General features: G+C 50.4%; 1 protein-coding gene across 1 annotated transcript in view; it reads left to right on the forward strand.

The window, feature by feature from the left end:
* NPFFR1 (neuropeptide FF receptor 1) overlaps positions 1 to 20,247 on the forward strand; it is a 40,489-nt gene that overhangs the window by 9,961 nt on the left and 10,281 nt on the right. Inside the window, exons 2-3 of the mRNA XM_024253947.3 lie at positions 7,682 to 7,996; positions 17,099 to 17,198. Of these exons, the coding sequence (XP_024109715.3) occupies positions 7,682 to 7,996; positions 17,099 to 17,198 (415 nt within the window). The remainder of the gene's footprint in view (positions 1 to 7,681; positions 7,997 to 17,098; positions 17,199 to 20,247) is intronic.

The raw sequence follows: 20,247 nt of genomic DNA on the forward strand, positions 1-20,247 counted from the left end.
TCCGTGGAAGATTACATGGCCTGTTAAGAGACAGCGTGTGGGATGGTGTTGGGGAGGGAGGTGGGCGCAAACATCTAATCTAGGGAACAGGAAACTTGGGGGTCTATGGTGCTACCCCTGCCCATCTCTACCACTTTCTCTGACCCTGGGATTCTGAACCTGGACTCTGCAGACTCCCAGGAGGTCCATGGATGACTAACTTGAGTCCCCTTGTATTCACCAAGACACTAGGGTTACAAGCAACAGAAACGAGTGCTGGCCGACTTAACCAACACTGGGAATCCATTGGAAGGGTGTGGGGAGGTCATCCAAGGGAAGGAAAAGCAGTGTTATGAAGACTCAGAGGCAAATCCAAAGCAGAAGAGGTCTGATTGGCATCCTCTGGCCAGGGGTTGGTGCAGACTCCTGATGGACGGTCCCTCAAAAGCTCCATGTGAGGAGGAGGCTGACTCCCCAGGGGAAAAATCAGTACTCGAGAAAGAAGGGGTCATGGATGCAGGGTGAGCCCAGACCCTGATGCCCAACACTCCCTTGAAAGTGTGTGTCAAAATCCCGGGCTCTTTCTGGGAGAGGATCCAATGCTTTTGGAGACCATAAATTCCTCCAGACAGGAACCATTGATTGGCATAACAAAAGGAAGCCCTAGGAAAGCATTTGTGAAGGAATCAAAATGCATCAGAATCTTAAAGAATTTGATGACCCCCAAAATGTTAAGCCACACTAAACTTGACTGTGAGTGGCAGGACGGCAGGGACTGTATAGTTCAGTGGTTCTCAAATCCAGCTACACATGGAAATCACCAGGGGAGTTTTGTGAAAAATACCAGTGCCTGAACAACCCCATCCCCCGCCCATCATCCATCCCTCCCTACCACCCTGTAGAGATTCTGATCCAGTTGGAAGGGGCAGGATCTGTATTGTTAAAAGCCAGGTGATTTTGATATGAGTCAGGGCCAAGAACCAGTGACATCATCAGTATTTTATCATATGTATCAGTTTCCTTCTGATTAGAAAGGTTAAATGCAAGCTAGAAAAACCAAAAATAGAAATCACTTGAGGAAACACCACCCCTTGTGGACAAACATTGTTATTTTGTCTGTTCACCTACAGTTCACATAAACGTACACTTTCTATACAGAGTACAGACTTATAATGCATGTACATACTATTTTGTAACCATTACCATGCCCCATGGTCAATACTTTCCCTCTCATCCTGAGACCTCACCCTATTCCTTAGGGTAAACCGTGAGAAGTGGAATGGCTGGATCTGGGGGCGGGTCCCTCACTAGGGCACTGGACAGATGTGCCTTGACTGCGAAGAGCTGATTTGTTGTCCCCTCACCCTGCACCCCTCCCTACAGGGCACATCCATGCTCTGGCCCTTACTGAATACTTCAATCATTGCCGATCTGTTTGACAAAAAGGTTAACTCAACAATCCAAGCAAAAATCTGTTTGATGAAAAGGTTAACCCAACAATCAAAGCAAAATTGCATTGCTTAGATTACAAATGAACTTGAACTTTTTGTTTCGTGTAGTTAACAACCATCAGTCCTGTTCATGCTGCATGTACTCGGCAGCCCTGTGTTGTGTTCTTCAGCGGGTCCAGCGCCTCTCCGTCCAGGCCTGGGTTCACTGGCAGCCTCTCAGGAAGAGGTGGAGCACCCATGTGTTCCCAGGATCAACAAGCAAATGGTAACAAGGACGAAGCCATCAGTGGGAGGCCTGTGAACTCAGGGAAACACCCAGACTGATTCTGGGTTAAGCTTATTCATTTAGGGATTGTTTTCTATTATTTTCTTTCTCTTTCTTTCTTTCTGTCTGTCTTTCTTTCTTTCTTTCTTTCTTTCTTTCTTTCTTTCTTTCTTTCTTTCTTTCTTTCTTTCTTCCTTTCTTCCTTCCTTCCTTCCTTCCTTCCCTCCCTCCTTCTCTCCCTTCTTTCTCTTTCTTTCTTTTCTTTTCTTTTTTGAGGCAGGGTCTTGCTCTGTCACCCAGGCTGGCATGCAGTGGCACGATCTCAGCTCATTGCAACCTCCACCTCCTGGGTTCAGGCAACTCTCCTGCCTCAGCCTCCTGAGTAGTTGGGACTACAGGCACCCACCACCACGCCTGGCTAATTTTTGTATTTTTAGTAGAGATGGGGTTTCACCATGTTGATCAGGCTGGTCTTGAACTCCTGACCTCAGGTGATCCGCTTGCCTTGGCTTCCCAAAGTGCTGGGATTACAGGTGTGAGCCACTGCGCCCAGCCAGGGATTTTTTTCTTATTCACACTTCTTTCAGTTTGTATTATAAAAAATTATGCTCACATCCATTGTGTGGCTTAGAACTATCAGCCCCGCTGCTGCTGCCTCACACGGAGTGCCATGTGTACGATTTCCTTTAGTTCTCACATGTCGTCTCATCGAATCCTCAGCACAGCCCCTCTTTGGTAGGTGTTCATTTATCTCCATTTTACCAATGAGGAGTCTGGCTTTCAGGGAGATGACATGACCTACCCTAGGTCACACCCAGAAAATGTCTGTTTTTCTGTTTTTTCTATTTTTTTAAATTTTTTATTTGAGAAAGAGTCTTGATCTCTCAGCCAGGCTAGAGTGCAGTGGTGTAATCATAGCTCACTGCAGCCTTGACTTCTCAGGCTCAAGCGATCCTCTCACCTCAACCTCCAGAGTAGCTGGGACTACAGGCACGCACCACCACATCTGGCTAATTTTTTAATTTTTTGTAGAAACAGGGTTTCACTCTGTTGCTCAGGCTGGTCTCAAACCCCTGAGCTCAAGTGATCCTCCCACCTTGGCCTCCCAAAGTACCGTGATTACAGGGGTGAGCCATGGCGCCTGGCCTGTGTTTCTATTTTAAATATGAGAATGCTGAGTTCGCACAGAGGTAAGGAGGCAGGAAGAAGGGCTGGGACTTCCCAGACGTGTATCCACTCGACGTGTCTTTGGTTCAAGGCTTTTAATTCTGTGATTCTCAAACCACAGTGCGCATTGGAATCATCTGCAGGATGCTTCAAAATGTAAAACAGAGATAGCTGGGCCCCAGTCCCAAGGGTTTCTGGTTCCAAAGGCCAGGGTTGTGGCCCAAGAATTTCTGTTTCTAATGAATTCCAAGTGATGCTGACACTGCTGGTCGGGACCCCACTTTAAGAACCACACACCCTGATATCTCTTGGGTACCCCGGAGATAACCATTATTACACCCTGAGACGGGGAAGCTCCTCCAGTAGAGGAATGGCTTCATTGGGTTCAAGGATGAAAATTTCACAGGCTGTAATTACAAGGGCACCTGGCAGATCCCAAGAAGGACAAGTCCAAGGTGTCAGTGAGGTCTCTGGCCGCTAGCATGCAGCCCAGATGGGGTGGGAGGCCTGCCTGCCTCCAGTCCAGGGGAATTGCCAGGAATGGGAAGGAGTTTTTCCTCCTCCAGAAAGGATTCATGTGCAGTGCTGGAATCTGGGCCCTGTCTAGAAATGATGCCCAGGCTCAGCTGAGGCTCTAGCAATGAGCAGGGTCACTCTCAGATACTTCTCAAGACAGACTTCAGAAGATGAGCTTGAGGGCCAAATGAAGGGTAGTGGGGGAAATGGACTGGAGTCTAGCCTGAAAGGTTCTGGCACTTTCCTCTGCCCATCCACACCCACAGATCCCCCCAGTCATGGGAGATGATTCAGAGCTAATTTTGAGGCTCGGCAGGGGTAAGCAAGTCTCCCAACAGGTGCTGGGATGAGTGATGCCTCTCATGGGGTTTCTTTCTGGAGGGACCTGGAGAAGGCCTTCCAACATCAGCACTGCCTGCCTGCAGCAGGACCCTCTCACCTGATATCAGGATCCACCTTCCTTTCTTTTTTTCCTTCCTACAGATATTTATTTATTCCATAACTATTAGCTGTTTATTGAACCATTTACTTTGGGCAGGCACTGACAAGACGCTGAGGACACTGCCACCAACAAGACAGGGAAGATCCTTGCTTTGCAGGTGCTGTCAAGCATGGGGAAAAAGACAATCAACCTAGAAACACACGAACTATTGACAGATTGATGAACATAAACCAGATGCTATGGGAAGACAACATTTATGCTGAGAGCTAAAGGAAGGGATGAGCAAAGGCCCTGGGGTTGGAAGAAGCAGGAGTGCTTGAGGAGCTAAGCAGATGGCAAAGTGACCAGAGCATAATGGGCAAAGGGGAGAGTGGCACTGGGTGAGGTCAGAGAGATGTCAATAGGGATCAGACCGAAAGTGTTTTGGAGGCCTTGGTAAGGAGCGTGGATTGTATTTAAAATGCAATGAGGGTTGGGAGGCCGAGGCAGGTGGATCACCTGTGGTCAGGAGTTTGAGACTAGCCTGGCCAATATGGTGAAACACCGTCTCTACTAAAAATACAAAATTAGCTGGGTGTGGCGGCATGCACCTGTAATCCCAGCTACTTGGGAGCCTAAGGCAGGAGAATCACTTGAACCCGGGAGGCAGAGGTTGCGGTGAGCCAAGATTGAAGCCATTGCACTCCAGTCTGGGCAACAGAGCGAGACTCCATCTCAAAAAAAAAAAAAAAAAGAATGCAGTGGGGAGTCTAGGCAATAATCCTGAGTGTCTGCTGAAAATATTATGTTAAAAGCTGATGGCACAGTGGCTCATGCCTGTAATCTCAGCACTTTGGGAGGCCAAGACAGGAGGACTGCTTGAGCTTAAGAGTTCAAGACTGGCCTGGGCAACATAGTGAGACCTCATCTCTACAAAGTAACCTTAAATTAACCCAGCTTGGTGGTGCACGGCTGTAGTCCCAGCTACTCAAGAGGCTGAGGCTGGAGGATTGCTTGAGCCCAGGAGGCAGAGGTACATCACCTGAGCCCCCTGATTGAGCCTAGCACCACAAAGAGAAAGGCCACTGGACAAAATCTGATCAAGACTCTAGATCTGACTACCAAGTACAGGTAATACAGGGGACAGAGAGCAGAACATGTAAAATGACATCATAAGGGAGCAATCAGAAAAATCCAGCCTGCAGAAGTGCTACAGACCAACCACTCAGTCCATATGACAAACATAATGCAGAAGGGAAAAGAGACAGATTGGGGACCTGTGAACTAAAAGAGACTTCAGCATCACGTCAACCAAACGCAATATGGGGATGGTGGTAGACTTTATCATAATGGACCTTAATGAATCACAATTCCATGTCCTCACCTCTTCTGCAATGCTATATTGCTTTTCTTCCTATCAAGAGGTGAAACTATTTATCCACTGACTTGCACCTGGGCATCCCTTGTGACTTACTTTGGCCAATAAAATGTGACAGACGTGATGTGAAAATTCCAGAGTCTCGGACTTAAGAAGCTTGTAGCTTCTTTTCTTGCTCTCTTGGAACCCTGAGACCACTGTTCTCTGAAGAAGCCCACACTAGCTTCCTGGAGGATGAGAGGCTAAGTGGAGAACTGAGACATCCCAGCCAATGGCCAGCACTAATCACCAGCCATGTGAGGCACACCTTGGACCTCCCAGCCCCAGCTGAGCCAGCAGATAACTACAGCAGCTGCATAAGAGTCCCAAGAGAGACCAGGAGACGAACTACTCAGATTGCCAAGCCACAGAGCTGTACCATTAAATTTTGGGGTGGTTGACAACATAATAATAAATAATAGAAACAGAAATCTTGCTTGGATCCACACTCAAACAAACCAACTATTTAAAAAATTATGAAACAATCAGGAAATTTTGCTGGATGCTGGCTATTTAATGATATAATGACATAATTGTTAATTTTGTTAGGTTTGATAATGATGGAAATCACATTTTTTCATGTTGTTTTTTTGAGTCCTTATTTTTTAAAGGTACAAACTGAAACATTTATGGATGAAAGGAAGTAATGTCTGGTATTTGCTTCAAAATAATCCAAAGAGAAGTGGGGATACGGATGAAACAACTCCAGGCCTCGAGTTGATAACTGTTGAAAGCAGATGATGTATACATGGGGGTTCTTTATATGATTCCCTCTAATAACAGCTCATTAATCTTTCTACTCTTGTATATGTTTATTACCATATTCTGTCTTCTACATGTTTGACATTTACCATATTAAAATAAAGATGTTTGAGTACAGTTGGAAGTCCTTGGAAGGCCTAAACCTGGGAGTATCATCTCTCATCGGGCACAGGAAGTTTGCAGCTTGTTCGCCTCCTGCCGCAGTCCCTCTGCCCCATCCTAACACTCACCGCAGTGCCCCCTGCTGGTCCCTGCAGCCCTGATGATGCCAGCTTGCTGGCCCTGCTCCTCCGAGGGTCTCTAGCCTCCAGGCCCCCAGCCTCCGTTGAGCCTCCAGGCCAGTGGCTGAGTTCTGGGTGTGACAGAAAGATTCCACAGGGACTCTTCATCCCCTGGAACAGGCCTCAGGAGGAGAGTTTATGACACAACATCATGAGTCACCCCAACTAATGACTTCCCAGAAGAGCTGTGGTTGGACACTGAGCCTTCCCTTCGAAGCAAGCCTGGGGAAACACACACCAAAGCCTGGTCCTAATTCACAGACACACAGAGCAGGGCCAGCTGTGCTGCAGCATCATTGTGGGACCTTGAGCAAGTCATGGAACCTCTCTGACCTCCATTTAAAATGAAGCTAACACCTTAGGGTAATTCAATGAAGGTTTAAGAAAAATACAAAAGAAAACAAATGAGGCTAATACCTAATGACTTACATCATGGGATGGCTCAGAGAGCTAAATAAAATAATAGATGTGGAAGTGCTTTGTTAAATGCTATGCAGGCAGAACAGCTGATCACGGGATGGGAGGAGGCAAAGGTTGAACAGGAGCCTCTGCTTTGGATGTTCTGCTGAATGTGATGTGCCTCTGCTCCTTAGCCCTGGTTCATGGTCCCTCTTCATTCTCCCTTTCTCTACTGCCTTCTTGCCTTTCTCAGCTAAAGTTCCATGGAGGAGATGAAGGGGAACGACATCAAAGAGTTTGAGGGTATAATAATTGGGTCCCAGCAGAAAACAAATGGTGCATTCAGAAAGGGTTTAACTGAATAGAGTTTAATGGAAGAAGGGAGGGGTAAGAGAACCAGCCAGAAACGGTGAAGCACCCAGGGACTCACAACCACAGGAAGCTGTTACCATTGAGTGCAAGGAGAGGGAAGAGTGTTACTGTAGTCAGGCAAGGGCTAGAGCCATGAAAGGGGACTCACCCAATAGGAGCAGGCTGTGGCCGTAGGGAAAAACAGCTGCTGGAAGAATTGGGCCAGGCGGGAAGGGAATCAGAAGACAAATACCCTGACCTCTCTCTCTGCTCCTGCCCTCCCATCTCCTTCAGAGCCTGGCATTGGCTGAACCCAGCTAGAAGCCAGAAGACAAGGGAACCAGGGCAATGCAGAACTTAGAGGTTAGCCTCTGGGGCACACAGCAGGGCCAAGAAAGTTGGAACCTAAATGGGGTGGGGGTGTTAATAAAGAATAACCAACACTGGAGAATGAGTTATGGGCAAGACAGGGCATGAAGTACAAGACCAGGGTTTGAGTGGTTGTAGGCTGAAAGTCTTGGATCAGTGCATCGAGTTGCAACTGGAGCTGGGACATGCTTGGGGGACCAGGGCATGGTTAAGGTTTGGCACACGGAGGGTCTCATTAGTGGTGAGAAATCAGTAATCTCTTCTTTGCCTAAGGTCCTGACCCATATATTCCTTTGGTCCTAGGGGAGCCCTCCCAGCCTCCCAACAGCAGTTGGCCCCTAAGTCAGAATGGGACTAACACTGAGGCCACCCCGGCTGCAAACCTCACCTTCTCCTCCTACTATCAGCACACCTCCCCTGTGGCGGCCATGTTCATTGTGGCCTATGCGCTCATCTTCCTGCTCTGCATGGTGGGCAACACGCTGGTCTGTTTCATCGTGCTCAAGAACCGGCACATGCGTACCGTCACCAACATGTTCATCCTCAACCTGGCCGTCAGTGACCTGCTGGTGGGCATCTTCTGCATGCCCACCACGCTTGTGGACAACCTCATCACTGGTGAGTGCGGGCAGTTGGCAGCAGGAGTGTCCCCTTCCCCCACTTCAGCTTCTCAGATAAGGCCGGAAATCAAAGCTTGGAAGACAGATATCATTGCTGGGCTGGCCTCTTGGCCATGCCATGGTCTCGGACTCTCAAGACAGTCTTGGGGCTAAAGAGTTAGACTAGAAATAAGAGATTTAATGAATTCCCTGTTTTCTTTGTGCCTGGCATGATGTTACTTTTCATGCATTATCTTAATTCATCCTCACAACAATCCAGTGAAGTAGAGTTTATGGTCCTCCCCATTTTATGGAAGAGGAAACATGCTCAGAGTGGTTAAGAAACTGGCCTGTAGTTACACAGCTAATAGGTGTCAAGGTCAACATTCTCACACCCATACTTCTAATTATTGTATTATACCATTCAGTCCCCTCTCTCACGAAGCTCCCATGGGCAGAATTAGAGCCAGTGGGGAGAAGTGGAAGGGAGGCAGGTTTCCTCTGAATTGGGAATGAAAACTCCACTCATTTGAGCTGGAAATTGAGCAGGGCACAGAAGAGAGTCCTGCCTGTAAGTAATGAGCTCTCTGTCCCTTAGAGTGTCTAAGTAGAGACTGGCCGGCCACTCAGTGGACCACTTGACCTCTAAATTCCTGCCTGTGCATCCTGCAGATTTCAGAACAGCGACATCTACTCTCTACTCTCTCATGCAACTGGCCTTTCTTGTTTTAGAATCAAGTTTCCACCAACCTGAGACTCCAGGTGAGGGACTGGTTTTCAGAGATATGGAGACCCCTAGAGGTCTGAGCCTGCAGATTCTGAGCTCAGAGCTCCCCAGCAGCTCACTGGTCCTCAGGATCCAGAGCCTGGACAGCCCCATTCAGAGTGACTTCACTGATTGAGGGAGCCACAGCCCACGTTTCTGTAGGTTCTAGGACCCAGGATGTGGAGCCAGTGCAGAGTCAGCTCCCCTCCACAGTAGCAGATCTGTCTGGTGGAACCGTTACCCACTGCTGAGTCCCAGCTTCCTTTGCCGATGCTGAACATAAACTGCATTCCTCTCCTTTCCAACACATAGACACACACACATGTGTACTCAGGCACACAAGTGCAGAGATGCACACGTGCATACACATAAATACATGCATACCAGTCAACAGTGATATAAGGAGGTCACTAGCTGGTTACGGTGGCGTCTCTCAGTCTTTTTCATACACTCATATTTAAAATATTGTTTGAATACATAAAACATTCAGATGGTTCAATAGTCAAAAGCTACCAAAGTTCTCCAGTGAAAAATCTCCCTTCCGCCCCTGTCCTCTGGCCTCCCAGCTCCTCTCCCTCCTGGTAGAGGCAACCAGTGTTGCCAGTTTCTTGTGTCTCTTTCAAACAATATTTTATGCGAGTGCAAGCAAATTAAGGACATGCTAAGTTTCCAAACAGTCAGTCCCGTACTTTTACTTCCTACCACACCCCACTTAAAAATATACCATGTATGCTGTAAAAAAGATTCATTAAAATAAACTTACATGTTGTTATCCCATATTAATAAATAAAAGAGTTTCTCACTATTTTCACCAGCTGCTTAGCATTCCATTGTATGAATGTACTACAATTTATTTTGATTTGTATTTACGTTGTTTCTAATAGAATCTTCTGCAGTTAAATAAAACTTCACACAGCTTCACTATTTTTTGTCTTTCTTTCTTTTTTTTTTTTTTTTTTTGGAGTCTCACTCTGTCACCCAGGCTGGAATGCAGTGGTGTGATCTCGGCTCACTGCAACCTCCGCCTCTCAGGTTGAAGTGATACTCCTGCCTCAGTCTCCCAAGTGGCTAGGATTACAGGCTCCTGCCACCACACCCAGCTAATTTTTGTATTTTTAGTAGAGACGGGATTTCACCATGTTGGCCAGTCTGGTTTTGAACTCCTGACCTCAAGTGACCTGCCTGCCTCGGCCTCCCAAAGTGCTGGGATTACAGGCATGAACCACCACGCCGGCCTTTTTTTTTTGAGACAGTCTCACTCTGTCATCCAGGCTGGAGTGCAGTGGCACGATCATGGCTTACTGCAGTCTCGACCTCCCTGGGCCCAGGTCCTGGGACTACAGGCATGTGCCACCACGACCGGCTAATTTTTCTATTTTTTGTAGAGATGGGGTTTTGTCATGTTACCCAGGCTTGTCTCAAACTCCTGGGTTCAAGCCATCTGCCCGCCTTAACCTCCCAAAGTGCTGGGATTACAGGAGTGAGGCACCATGCCTAGCTTTTTCTTCCTTTCTTTCTTTTTGTTTTGTTTTGTGTTGTTTTTTTTTTTTAACTCACATACAGAAGGTTGAATCATTTATTCAGTTTACAGTTCATGGCACTATGTGATTTCACTCTGTTGCAAAGCTCTTCTTTTGTTTATTTGTTTCCTTCTATATACCTATCCCACTCTACATCTCTTCTCTGACCCATAGGCAGCCATTGTGTTATATTTCTGTCTTTTGTATGCATTCTTAGAAAATGTGCTGTGAATGGCTGGGCACGGTGGCTCACGCCTGTAATCCCAGCACTTTGGGAGGCCAAAGCGGGTGGATGACAAGATCAGGAGATTGAGACCATCCTGGCTAAAACGGTGAAACCCCATCTCTACTAAAAAATACAAAAAATTAGCCGGGCGTGGTGGTGGGTGCCTGTAGTCCCAGCTACTCGGGAGGCTGAGGCAGGAGAATGGCGTGAACCCAGGAGGTGGAGCTTGCAATGAGCGAGATCGTGCCACTGCACTCCAGCCTGGGCGAAAAAAGAAAATATGCTGTGAATGTATGCATGTTTTACATTTAAATATTTTTGTTAAGATACAATTTCACATACATTAAAATTTGCCTTTTTCAGTATACAGTTCCATAGGGGTTTTTGTTGTTGTTGTTGTTGTTGTTGTTGTTGCTTTTTAAAAAGACACGGTCTTGCTCTGTCACCAAGGCTGGAGTGCGGTGGTGAGATCACAGCTCACTGTGACCTCAAACTCCTGGCCTCAAGCGATCTTCCCACCTCAGTCTCCCCAGTAGCTGGGACTACAGAAATGCGCCACCATGTGTGGCTAATTTTGTTTTTAATTTTTGTTTTTGTAGATTCAGAGTCTCACTATATTACCCAGGCTGGTCTTGAATTCCTGGGCTCAAGCGATCCTCCTGCTTCTTCCTCCCAAAGTGCTGGGATTACTATGCCTGGCTGAGAATAGTATTTAGAAGCCAAGATCTGGGTTCTAGGTGTGCTCATGGGTATTGGGGTGTCATTGCTTCTAGGTGCTCTCAAGGGACAGAGCTAGGAAATATATGTATACTAACAGAAATATTTAACACACATATCCTTATTTCTATATCTGTCCATCTGTATGTGTATTAACATGAGTTCAGACTGATACCTCTGATTCTAACCCACTGTCACAGATTCATTTTAAACTTGACCCTCTTCCTTAATGGTAACTTCATTTTCAGACAGTGAGAAATCTAGCTGTATTTATCTACAACATATTTACTTATTTGTTCAATCTTAGTATACACATAAGGTAGTTTCATTATTGCTAACATAATTCTGTGATTTGGGTTTGCCTGATATTTTCCCATAATTAGATCCAGTTTATTCAGTTTTGTCAAGAATATACAAATTTAGTAATGACAGTACAGAATTTGTATACAGTTGTTTTTGCTGTTATAGTATACAGTCAAAATACTGTTTTGCAAAGTTACTCCAGTTCGTGTGTTCCTTCTTCACCCCTTCAATGTAAATATTATTCAATTTAAATACAGTATTATTCATTTGTAATACAATTAGACTTATTTGTTAATTTTGTATTTCACTTTGTGTCCCCCCTCCCCAACCACATCCTGATAGATGTTATTTATTTTTGAGTAAGTGATACATTGCCATGATTCTAAAAAGTCAGAACCATACAAAGATACACTCAGAGAGGCATCACTCTCATTATCTCACCTATCCCATTCATCCATTATTTCTACCCAGTTCTTATCTTCTCTCTGTATGGATAGCTAATCTCATTATTCTGATTTATCTTTTCTGTATTTCTCTGGTACAATGAGAAAATAAGCATATATTTTCTTAATCTCTTTTTTCTTACATGAAGGGTAATATACTACAGATAGTCTTTATACTTTGCTTTTTGCAAACCACATGCCTGTGGTTCCAGCTCCTCAGGAGGCTGAGGCAGGAGAATCGTTTGAGCCAGGAAGTTGAGGCTGCAGTGAGCCATGATCACACCACTGTACTCCAGCCTAGGTGACAGAGTGAGACCCTATCTCAGACAAAACAAAACAAAACAACTGATGTCTGGGTCCTGCCACTAGATATTCTGATTGTAACTGGCCTGGAATGGGTCTGAGCATTTGTTCTTTGCAAAGCTCTCCAGATGATTCTCGTGAGCAGCCAGTGTCGAGAACCACTGGCCTAGAACCTGTGACAGGGCTATGGGAGCAGAGAGTCAGGCAGGGCTGGACGGTCTAAAGCTCATGGAAAGAAATCATTGGTCAACATAAAGAAAATCTCACTAATACTGTTGACCCTTGAACAACATGGGGTTGAACTGCATGGGTCCATTTATATGAGGGTTTTTTCCAACTAAATGCAGATTAAAAATACAGCAAAACCCATGTATATTAGGCCATTCTCATGCTGCTATAAGGACATACTTGAGAGTGGGTAATTTATAGAGGAAAGAGGTTGGACTCACAGTTCTGCAGGGATGGGAAGGCCTCAGGAAACTTACAATCACGGTGGAAGGGGAAGCACATCCTTCTTCACAAGTCAGCAGGAGAGAGAAGAATGAGAACGGAGTGAAAGGAGAAGCCCCATATAAAACCATCAGATCTTGTGATGAGAACTTACTCACCATCACAAGAATAGCATGGAGGAAACCACCCCCATGATTCAGTTACCTCCCGTGGGTCCTTCCCACGACTCGTGGGGATTATGGGAGCTACAACTCAAGATGAGATTTGGGTGGGGATACAGCCAAAACATATCACCATGTATGTACAAAGGGCTGCCTTTTTCTGTACACAGGTTCTGCAAGGCTGACTGCGGGACTTGATTATGTGTGGATTTTGGAATACTTGGGGGTCCTAGAACCAATGTGCTGTGTAAACGAGGGGATGACTGTAGTGAGAACTGTCCATGGTTTTTTTTTTTTTTTTTTTTTTTAATTTATGAAGTATTTATTGATGATTCTTGGGTGTTTCTCGGAGAGGGGGATATGGGAGGGTCATAGGATAATAGTGGAGAGAAGGTCAGGAGATAAACACATGAACAAAGGTCTCTGGTTTTCCTAGGCAGAGGACCCTGCGGCCTTCTGCAGTGTTTGTGCCCCTGGGTACTGGAGATTAGGGAGTGGTGATGACTCTTAAAGAGCATGCTGCCTTCAAGCATCTGTTTAACAAAGTACATCTTGCACCGCCCTTAATCCATTTAACCCTGAGTTGACACAGCATATGTTTCAGAGAGCATGGGGCTGGGGGAAAGGCCATAGATCAACAGCATCCCAAGGCAGAAGAATTTCTCCTAGTCAGAACAAAATGGAATCTCCTATGCCCACCCCTTTCTACACAGACACAGCAACAATCTGATCTCTCCTTCCTTTCCCCACACTTCCCCCCCTCTTCCTTTCAACAAAACCGCCATCGTCCTCATGGCCCGCTCCCGATGGTCGCTGTCTCTTCGGAGCTGTTGGGTACACCTCCCAGACAGGGCGGCCGGGCAGAGGCGCTCCTCGCTTCCCAGACGGGGCCGCCCGGGCAGAGGCGCTCCTCACTTCCCAGACGGGGCCGCCCGGGCAGAGGCGCTCCTCTCCTCCCAGACGGGGCGGCCGGGCAGAGGCGCTCCTTGCTTCCCAGACGGGGCCGCCCAGGCAGAGGCGCTCCTCGCTTCCCAGACCGGGCCGCCCGGGCAGAGGCGCTCCTCACTTCCTCCCAGACCGGGTGGCAGCCAGGCAGAGGCGCTCCTCACCTCCCAGACGGGGCGGCCGGGCAGAGGCGCTCCTCACTTCCCAGAGGGGGCGACCGGGCAGAGGCGCTCCTCACTTCCCAGACCGGGCGGCCAGGCAGAGGCGCTCCTCACTTCCCAGATGGGGCGGCCGGGCAGAGACGCTCCTCACTTCCTCCCAGACGGGGTGGCGGCCGGGCAGAGGCGCTCCTCACTTCCCAGACTGGGCGGCCGGGCAGAGGCGCTCCTCACTTCCCAGACTGGGCGGCCGGGCAGAGGCGCTCCTCACTTCCCAGACTGGGCGGCCGGGCAGAGGCGCTCCTCACCTCCTAGACGGGGTGGCCAGGCAGAGGCGCTCCTCACTTCCCAGACGGTGTGGCGGCTGGGCAGAGGTGCTCCTCCCTTCCCAGATGGGGCAGCCAGGCAGAGGCGCTCCTCACTTCCTCCCAGACGGGGTGGCGGCCAGGCAGAGGCGCTCCTCACTTCCCAGAGGGGGCGGCCGGGCAGAGGTGCTCCTCACTTCCTCCCAGACGGGGTGGTGGCTGGGCAGAGGCACTCCTCACCTCCCAGACGGGGCGGCCGGGCAGAGGTGCTCCTCATCTCCCAGACGGGGCGGCCGGGCAGAGGTGCTCCTCACTTCCCCCCAGACGGGGTGACGGCCGGGCAGAGGCACTCCTCACCTCCCAGATGGGGCGGCCGGACAGAGGCGCTCCTCACTTCCCATACAGGGTGGCAGCCGGGCAGAGGTGCTCCTCACTTCCCAGATGGGGCAGCTGGGCAGAGGTGCTCCTCACTTCCTCCCAGACGGGGTGGCGGCCAGGCAGAGGCGCTCCTCACTTCCCAGACTGGGCGGCCGGGCAGAGGCGCTCCTCACTTCCCAGACTGGGCGGCCGGGCAGAGGCGCTCCTCACCTCCTAGACGGGGTGGCCAGGCAGAGGCGCTCCTCACTTCCCAGACGGTGTGGCGGCTGGGCAGAGGCGCTCCTCCCTTCCCAGATGGGGCAGCCAGGCAGAGGCGCTCCTCACTTCCCCCCAGACGGGGTGGTGGCCAGGCAGAGGCGCTCCTCACTTCCCAGAGGGGGCGGCCGGGCAGAGGTGCTCCTCACTTCCTCCCAGACGGGGTGGCGGCTGGGCAGAGGCGCTCCTCACCTCCCAGACGGGGCGGCCGGGCAGAGGTGCTCCTCATCTCCCAGACGGGGCGGCCGGGCAGAGGTGCTCCTCACTTCCCCCCAGACGGGGTGACGGCCGGGCAGAGGCACTCCTCACCTCCCAGACGGGGCGGCCGGACAGAGGCGCTCCTCACTTCCCATACGGGGTGGCAGCCGGGCAGAGGCGCTCCTCACTTCCCAGATGGGGCAGCCGGGCAGAAGCGCTCCTCACTTCCTCCCAGATGGGGTGGCGGCCGGGCAGAGGCGCTCCTCACTTCCCAGACGGGGCGGCCGGGCAGAGGTGCTCCTCACTTCCTCCCAGACGGGGTGGCGGCCGGGCAGAGGCGCTCCTCACCTCCCAGACGGGGTGGCCGGGCAGAGGCGCTCCTCCCTTCCCAGACGGAGTGGCCAGGCAGAGGCGCTCCTCACCTCCCAGAGTGGGCGGCCAGGCAGAGGCGCTCCTCACTTCCCAGAGTGGGCGGCCGGGCAGAGGCGTTCCTCACTTCCCATAGGGAGTGGCAACCAGGCAGAGGCGCTCCTCACTTCCCAGATGGGGCAGCTGGGCAGAGGTGCTCCTCACTTCCTCCCAGACGGGGTGGCGGCCAGGCAGAGGCGCTCCTCACCTCCCAGACGGGGCGGCCGGGCAGAGGCGCTCCTCACTTCCCATATGGGGTGGCAGCCGGGCAGAGGCGCTCCTCACTTCCCAGACAGGGTGGCGGCCAGGCAGAGGCGCTCCTCACCTCCCCGATGGGGCAACCGGGCAGAGGCGCTCCTCACTTCCTCCCAGACGGGGTGGCGGCCAGGCAGAGGCGCTCCTCACCTCCCAGACGGGGCGGCCGGGCAGAGGTGCTCCTCATCTCCCAGACGGGGCAGCCGGGCAGAGGCGCTCCTCACTTCCTCCCTGACGGGGTGGCGGCCGGGCAGAGGCACTCCTCACCTCCCAGACGGGGCGGCCGGGCAGAGGCGCTCCTCACTTCCTCCCAGACGGGGTGGCGGCCGGGCAGAGGCGCTCCTCACCTCCCAGAAGGGGTGGCCAGGCAGAGGCGCTCCTCACCTCCCAGACGGGGCGGCCGGGCAGAGGTGCTCCTCATCTCCCAGACGGGGCAGCCGGGCAGAGGCGCTCCTCCCTTCCTCCCAGACGGGGTGGCAGCCGGGCAGAGGCGCTCCTCACATCCCAGACGATGGGCGGCCGGGCAGAGGCGCTCCTCACTTCCCAGATAGGGCGGCCGGGCAGAGGGGTTCCTCACATCCCAGACGATGGGCGGCCAGGCAGAGATGCTCCTCACTTTCTAGACGGGGTGGCGGCGGGGCAGAGGCTGTAATCTTAGCACTTTAAGAGGCCAAGGCAGGAGGCTGGTAGGTGGAGGTTGCAGCGAGCCGAGATCACACCACTGCACTCCAGCCTGAGCACCATTGAGCATTGAGTTAGCGAGACTCCGTCTGCAATCCCAGCACCTCGGGAGGCCGAGGCGGGCAGATCACTCGAGGCCAGGAGCTGGAGACCAGCCCGGTCAACACGGCGAAACCCCGTCTCCACCAAAAATACAAAAACCATTCAGGCGTGGCGGCGTGCGCCTGCAATCCCAGGCACTCGGCAGGCCGAGGCAGGAGAGTCACCGGAGCCCGAGGCAGGGAGGTTGCAGCGAGCCGGATCATGGCAGTACAGTCCAGCTTCGGTAACAGCGGGAGACCGAAAAAAGAAGGAGAGGGAGACCGAAGAAAGGGGAGAGGGAGAGGGAGGGGGAGGGGGAGGGGGAGGGGGAGGGGGAGGGGGAGGGGGAGAGGGAGAGGGAGAGGGAGAGGGAGAGGGAGAGCTGTCCATGGTTTTATGGGCTGGTTGGTTCCTCATTTCTGAAAGTCTGCAAGCAGAGACCAGATAACCCCTAGCAGGACATGGAGGAAAGATCCAAGCTCAGAGGGGACCTGGCTTGAAGGGCTTGCGGTCTCTGGCTCTTGATGCGTGGGCATCTCTCACTCTTTGGGGATCTCTGTCATTGCAGGGTGGCCCTTCGACAATGCCACATGCAAGATGAGCGGCTTGGTGCAGGGCATGTCTGTGTCAGCTTCCGTTTTCACGCTGGTGGCCATTGCTGTGGAAAGGTGAGAGGTTTCCTGGCTGGATTATGCCTGAGCCAACTAGGGCCTGGCATTAAGAGGAGCCACTGCCTCTAATGCTGGGTTGCCTGGAAGGCTGGGGCTGCACCGTGGTAAGTGGGGCTAAATCCTGAGCCACAAGGAGAAGGGCTGTGGGCCCAGCTGCCCTCTCCCTAAACTTGGGGAACCTGATGAGGACACCACCATTCCCTTCTGGAAGGCCTGAAGGCAGCCTTGGTTGGCTTTTGTTGGGATTCCTGGGGCCTGTGAGGAGCTCAAGAGCAGTCCTCATTTCCTGAGCAGCAGGAATCCTGCCACCTCTAAGTCTGAGCCAGGTGAGCCAGAGCTAAGGGGGCCAGCTTATGGGTGGGTCTCGGTATGGCTGGGGAGGAAGGGTTTCTCCCTGCTGCTTATTCTGTCCCCACTGGCTCCTTGCTGGTTCCCGGCAGCCCAGGCTGTACTCAATCCCCACGTTCACCCCTTCTGGTCTCTCAGCCTCATATTCCATCAGATTCCCTGGTAAGTATAAGTCTATCATGTGGCCAAAGGTATGGAGGAGAGCCAGGACAAGGAGGCTTGCAATCAATAAAGCACTGAACCCAGGAGGCCTCCATATTGCACTACATGAGTGCTCCTCCCCCACAGCATTGTTAGCGGTGGAAGGGCACCCTCTGGGTTCTTCACCCCAGGGGAAGGTGGGCAGGCAGATCAGCTGGAGGTGTGCTCATTCCTGCCTTGGTGTATCATGTTGGGTAGGTCACCTAACTACTCTGAGCCCTTGTAATCTCATCTGTAAAATGGTAGCTACCCTACAGGATGGTTGGGAGGCTTCAGTGAGCTCCTGCTTATAAAAGCTTATGCACAGTTCCTGGCATAGAGTCCAAATATCAGTTGCTAATAGTATGTTGTTTCTTCTGCACACCCATCCCCTCCTCCTTGTTCTCTCCCCAGCATGGGCATATCTTAGCCCTGCCCTTTGTGGATTCTAGTGTTCACATCCTCTCTCCACCTCAAGCCCAGCTTTTTGTAACTCAGTGAAGTAAGCAGCTGGAGTAATGAATTGGGTTATACTCTCCACAAGGCCACTAACTAGTTGGGTGATCCGGAGAAGTCCCTTCCCTTCATCGACCTTTGTTTTGTTATCATTGTTGAAGGAAATGAGAGTTACAATTTCTCCCAGTGGTGTTTGCAGTATTCTTCAAGTCCCACCTCATCCAGGAAGCCTGCCCAGATTACCCCAAGATTCTCCTCCACCCATTTACTGCTATTGCACTCATAGCCAGTACTACAGGCTTTAAGAATTATTTATTCTCTGGGTATTTCTTTTCTTTTCTTTCTTTCTTTTTTTTTTTTTTTTGAGGGAGGAGACAGAGTCTTGCTCTGTCACTCAGGCTGGAGGGCCATGGCGATCTTGGCTGAGTGCAACCTCTGCCTCCTGGGTTCAAGCCATTCTCGTGCCTCAGTCCCTGGAGTAGCTGGGATTACAGGTGTGCACCACCATGCATGGCTAATTTTTGTCTTTTTAGTAGAGAAGGGTTTCACCATGTTGGCCAGGCTGGTCTCGAACTCCTGGCCTCAAGTGATCCACCCTCCTCAGCCTCCCAAAGTGCTGACATAAGCCACTATTCTCTGGAGCTTTCTTGAGTGTGTGAAGTATGAAGTCAGTAGGTCAAACTCATATAGGTTGAGATAACAAGGCCTGAGTCAGGCTGTGGGAGAGGTAAAAGGTCAGGCTATCAGGCCAAAAACTGGGTTGGCAGGAGGGCAGGACACAGTGTAGTGAAGTGGAAAGGACACTTGACTGAGAGTCAGCTCTAGACCTATGTTCCAGTGCAGGTTCTGACTCTAAACAGCCATGTGACCATAAGACCCCCACTGGGCAAGGTTTCCCCTCCATTAAACAAGTAAGATTGACTGGACATTCTTCAGGTTTCTATTTTCTGGCATCAGTAGATGACAGAAGCCATTCTGGGGAATAGGAGCCCCTCCTTTTTCCTCACTATTAGGCATTTGAAATGTCTCAAGAAGTGTGGTCAGTGTCATCTCACTTCATCTTCACAACTACCCAACAGAGTAGGTCATACTATTGGCTTCATTTTCCACATGAGGAAACTAAGGCTCAGAAAGTATTTTGAGTAATGCATTTATCTAATCACACCCTAGGAATACTGAGATGAAAAGTCATGGCATCTGCCCTCAAAGAGCTTGCAGTTGAGCAATCATTTTTGAACCACGCTGCAGGGGGAGGTTTTTACCTCCACCTACAGCAGCTGTTTTCAACTCTGGTTGCACAGTATGCACAGTAGACTTCTCCAGGAGCATTTTTTTTTTTTTTTTTTTTTTTTTTTTTTTTTTGGAGACAAGGTCTTGCTCTATTGCCTTGGCTGGAGTGCAGTGGTCTGATTATGGCTCACTGCAGTCTCAACCTCAACCTCCTGTGAAGGGGTGGCCTGCCCCTCCACACCTGTGGGTATTTCTAGTTGGGTGGGACGAGAGACTGAGAAAGAGAAATAAGACACAGAGACAAAGTATAGAGAAACAACAGTGGGCCCAGGTGACCGGCGCTCTGCATACCAAGGACCTGCGCCGGCACCGGTCTCTGAGTTCCCTCAGTTTTTATTGACTATTATTTTCATTATTTCAGCAGAAAGGAATGTAGTAGGAGGGCAGGGTGATAATAAGGAGAAGGTCAGCGACAAACATGTGAGCAATAGAATCTATGTCATAATTAAGTTCAAGGGAAGGTACTATGACTGGACGTGCACGTAAGCCAGATTTATGTTTCTCTCCACCCAAACATCTCAGTGGAGTAAAAAATAACAAGGCGGCATTGCTGCAAACATGTCTCACCTCCCACCATAGGGTGGTTTTTCTCTCATCTCAGAACTGAACAAATGTACAATAGGGTTTTATACTGAGACATTCAGTTCCCAGGGGCAGGCAGGAGACAGTGGCCTTCCTCTATCTCAACTGCAGGAGGCTTTCCTCTTTTACTAATCCATCTCAGCACAGACCCTTTACGAGTGTTGGGCTGGGGGACGGTCAGGTCTTTCTC

This window comes from Pongo abelii, chromosome 8, assembly GCF_028885655.2.
Source record: "Pongo abelii isolate AG06213 chromosome 8, NHGRI_mPonAbe1-v2.0_pri, whole genome shotgun sequence".
Taxonomy (NCBI): Eukaryota; Metazoa; Chordata; class Mammalia; order Primates; family Hominidae; genus Pongo; species Pongo abelii.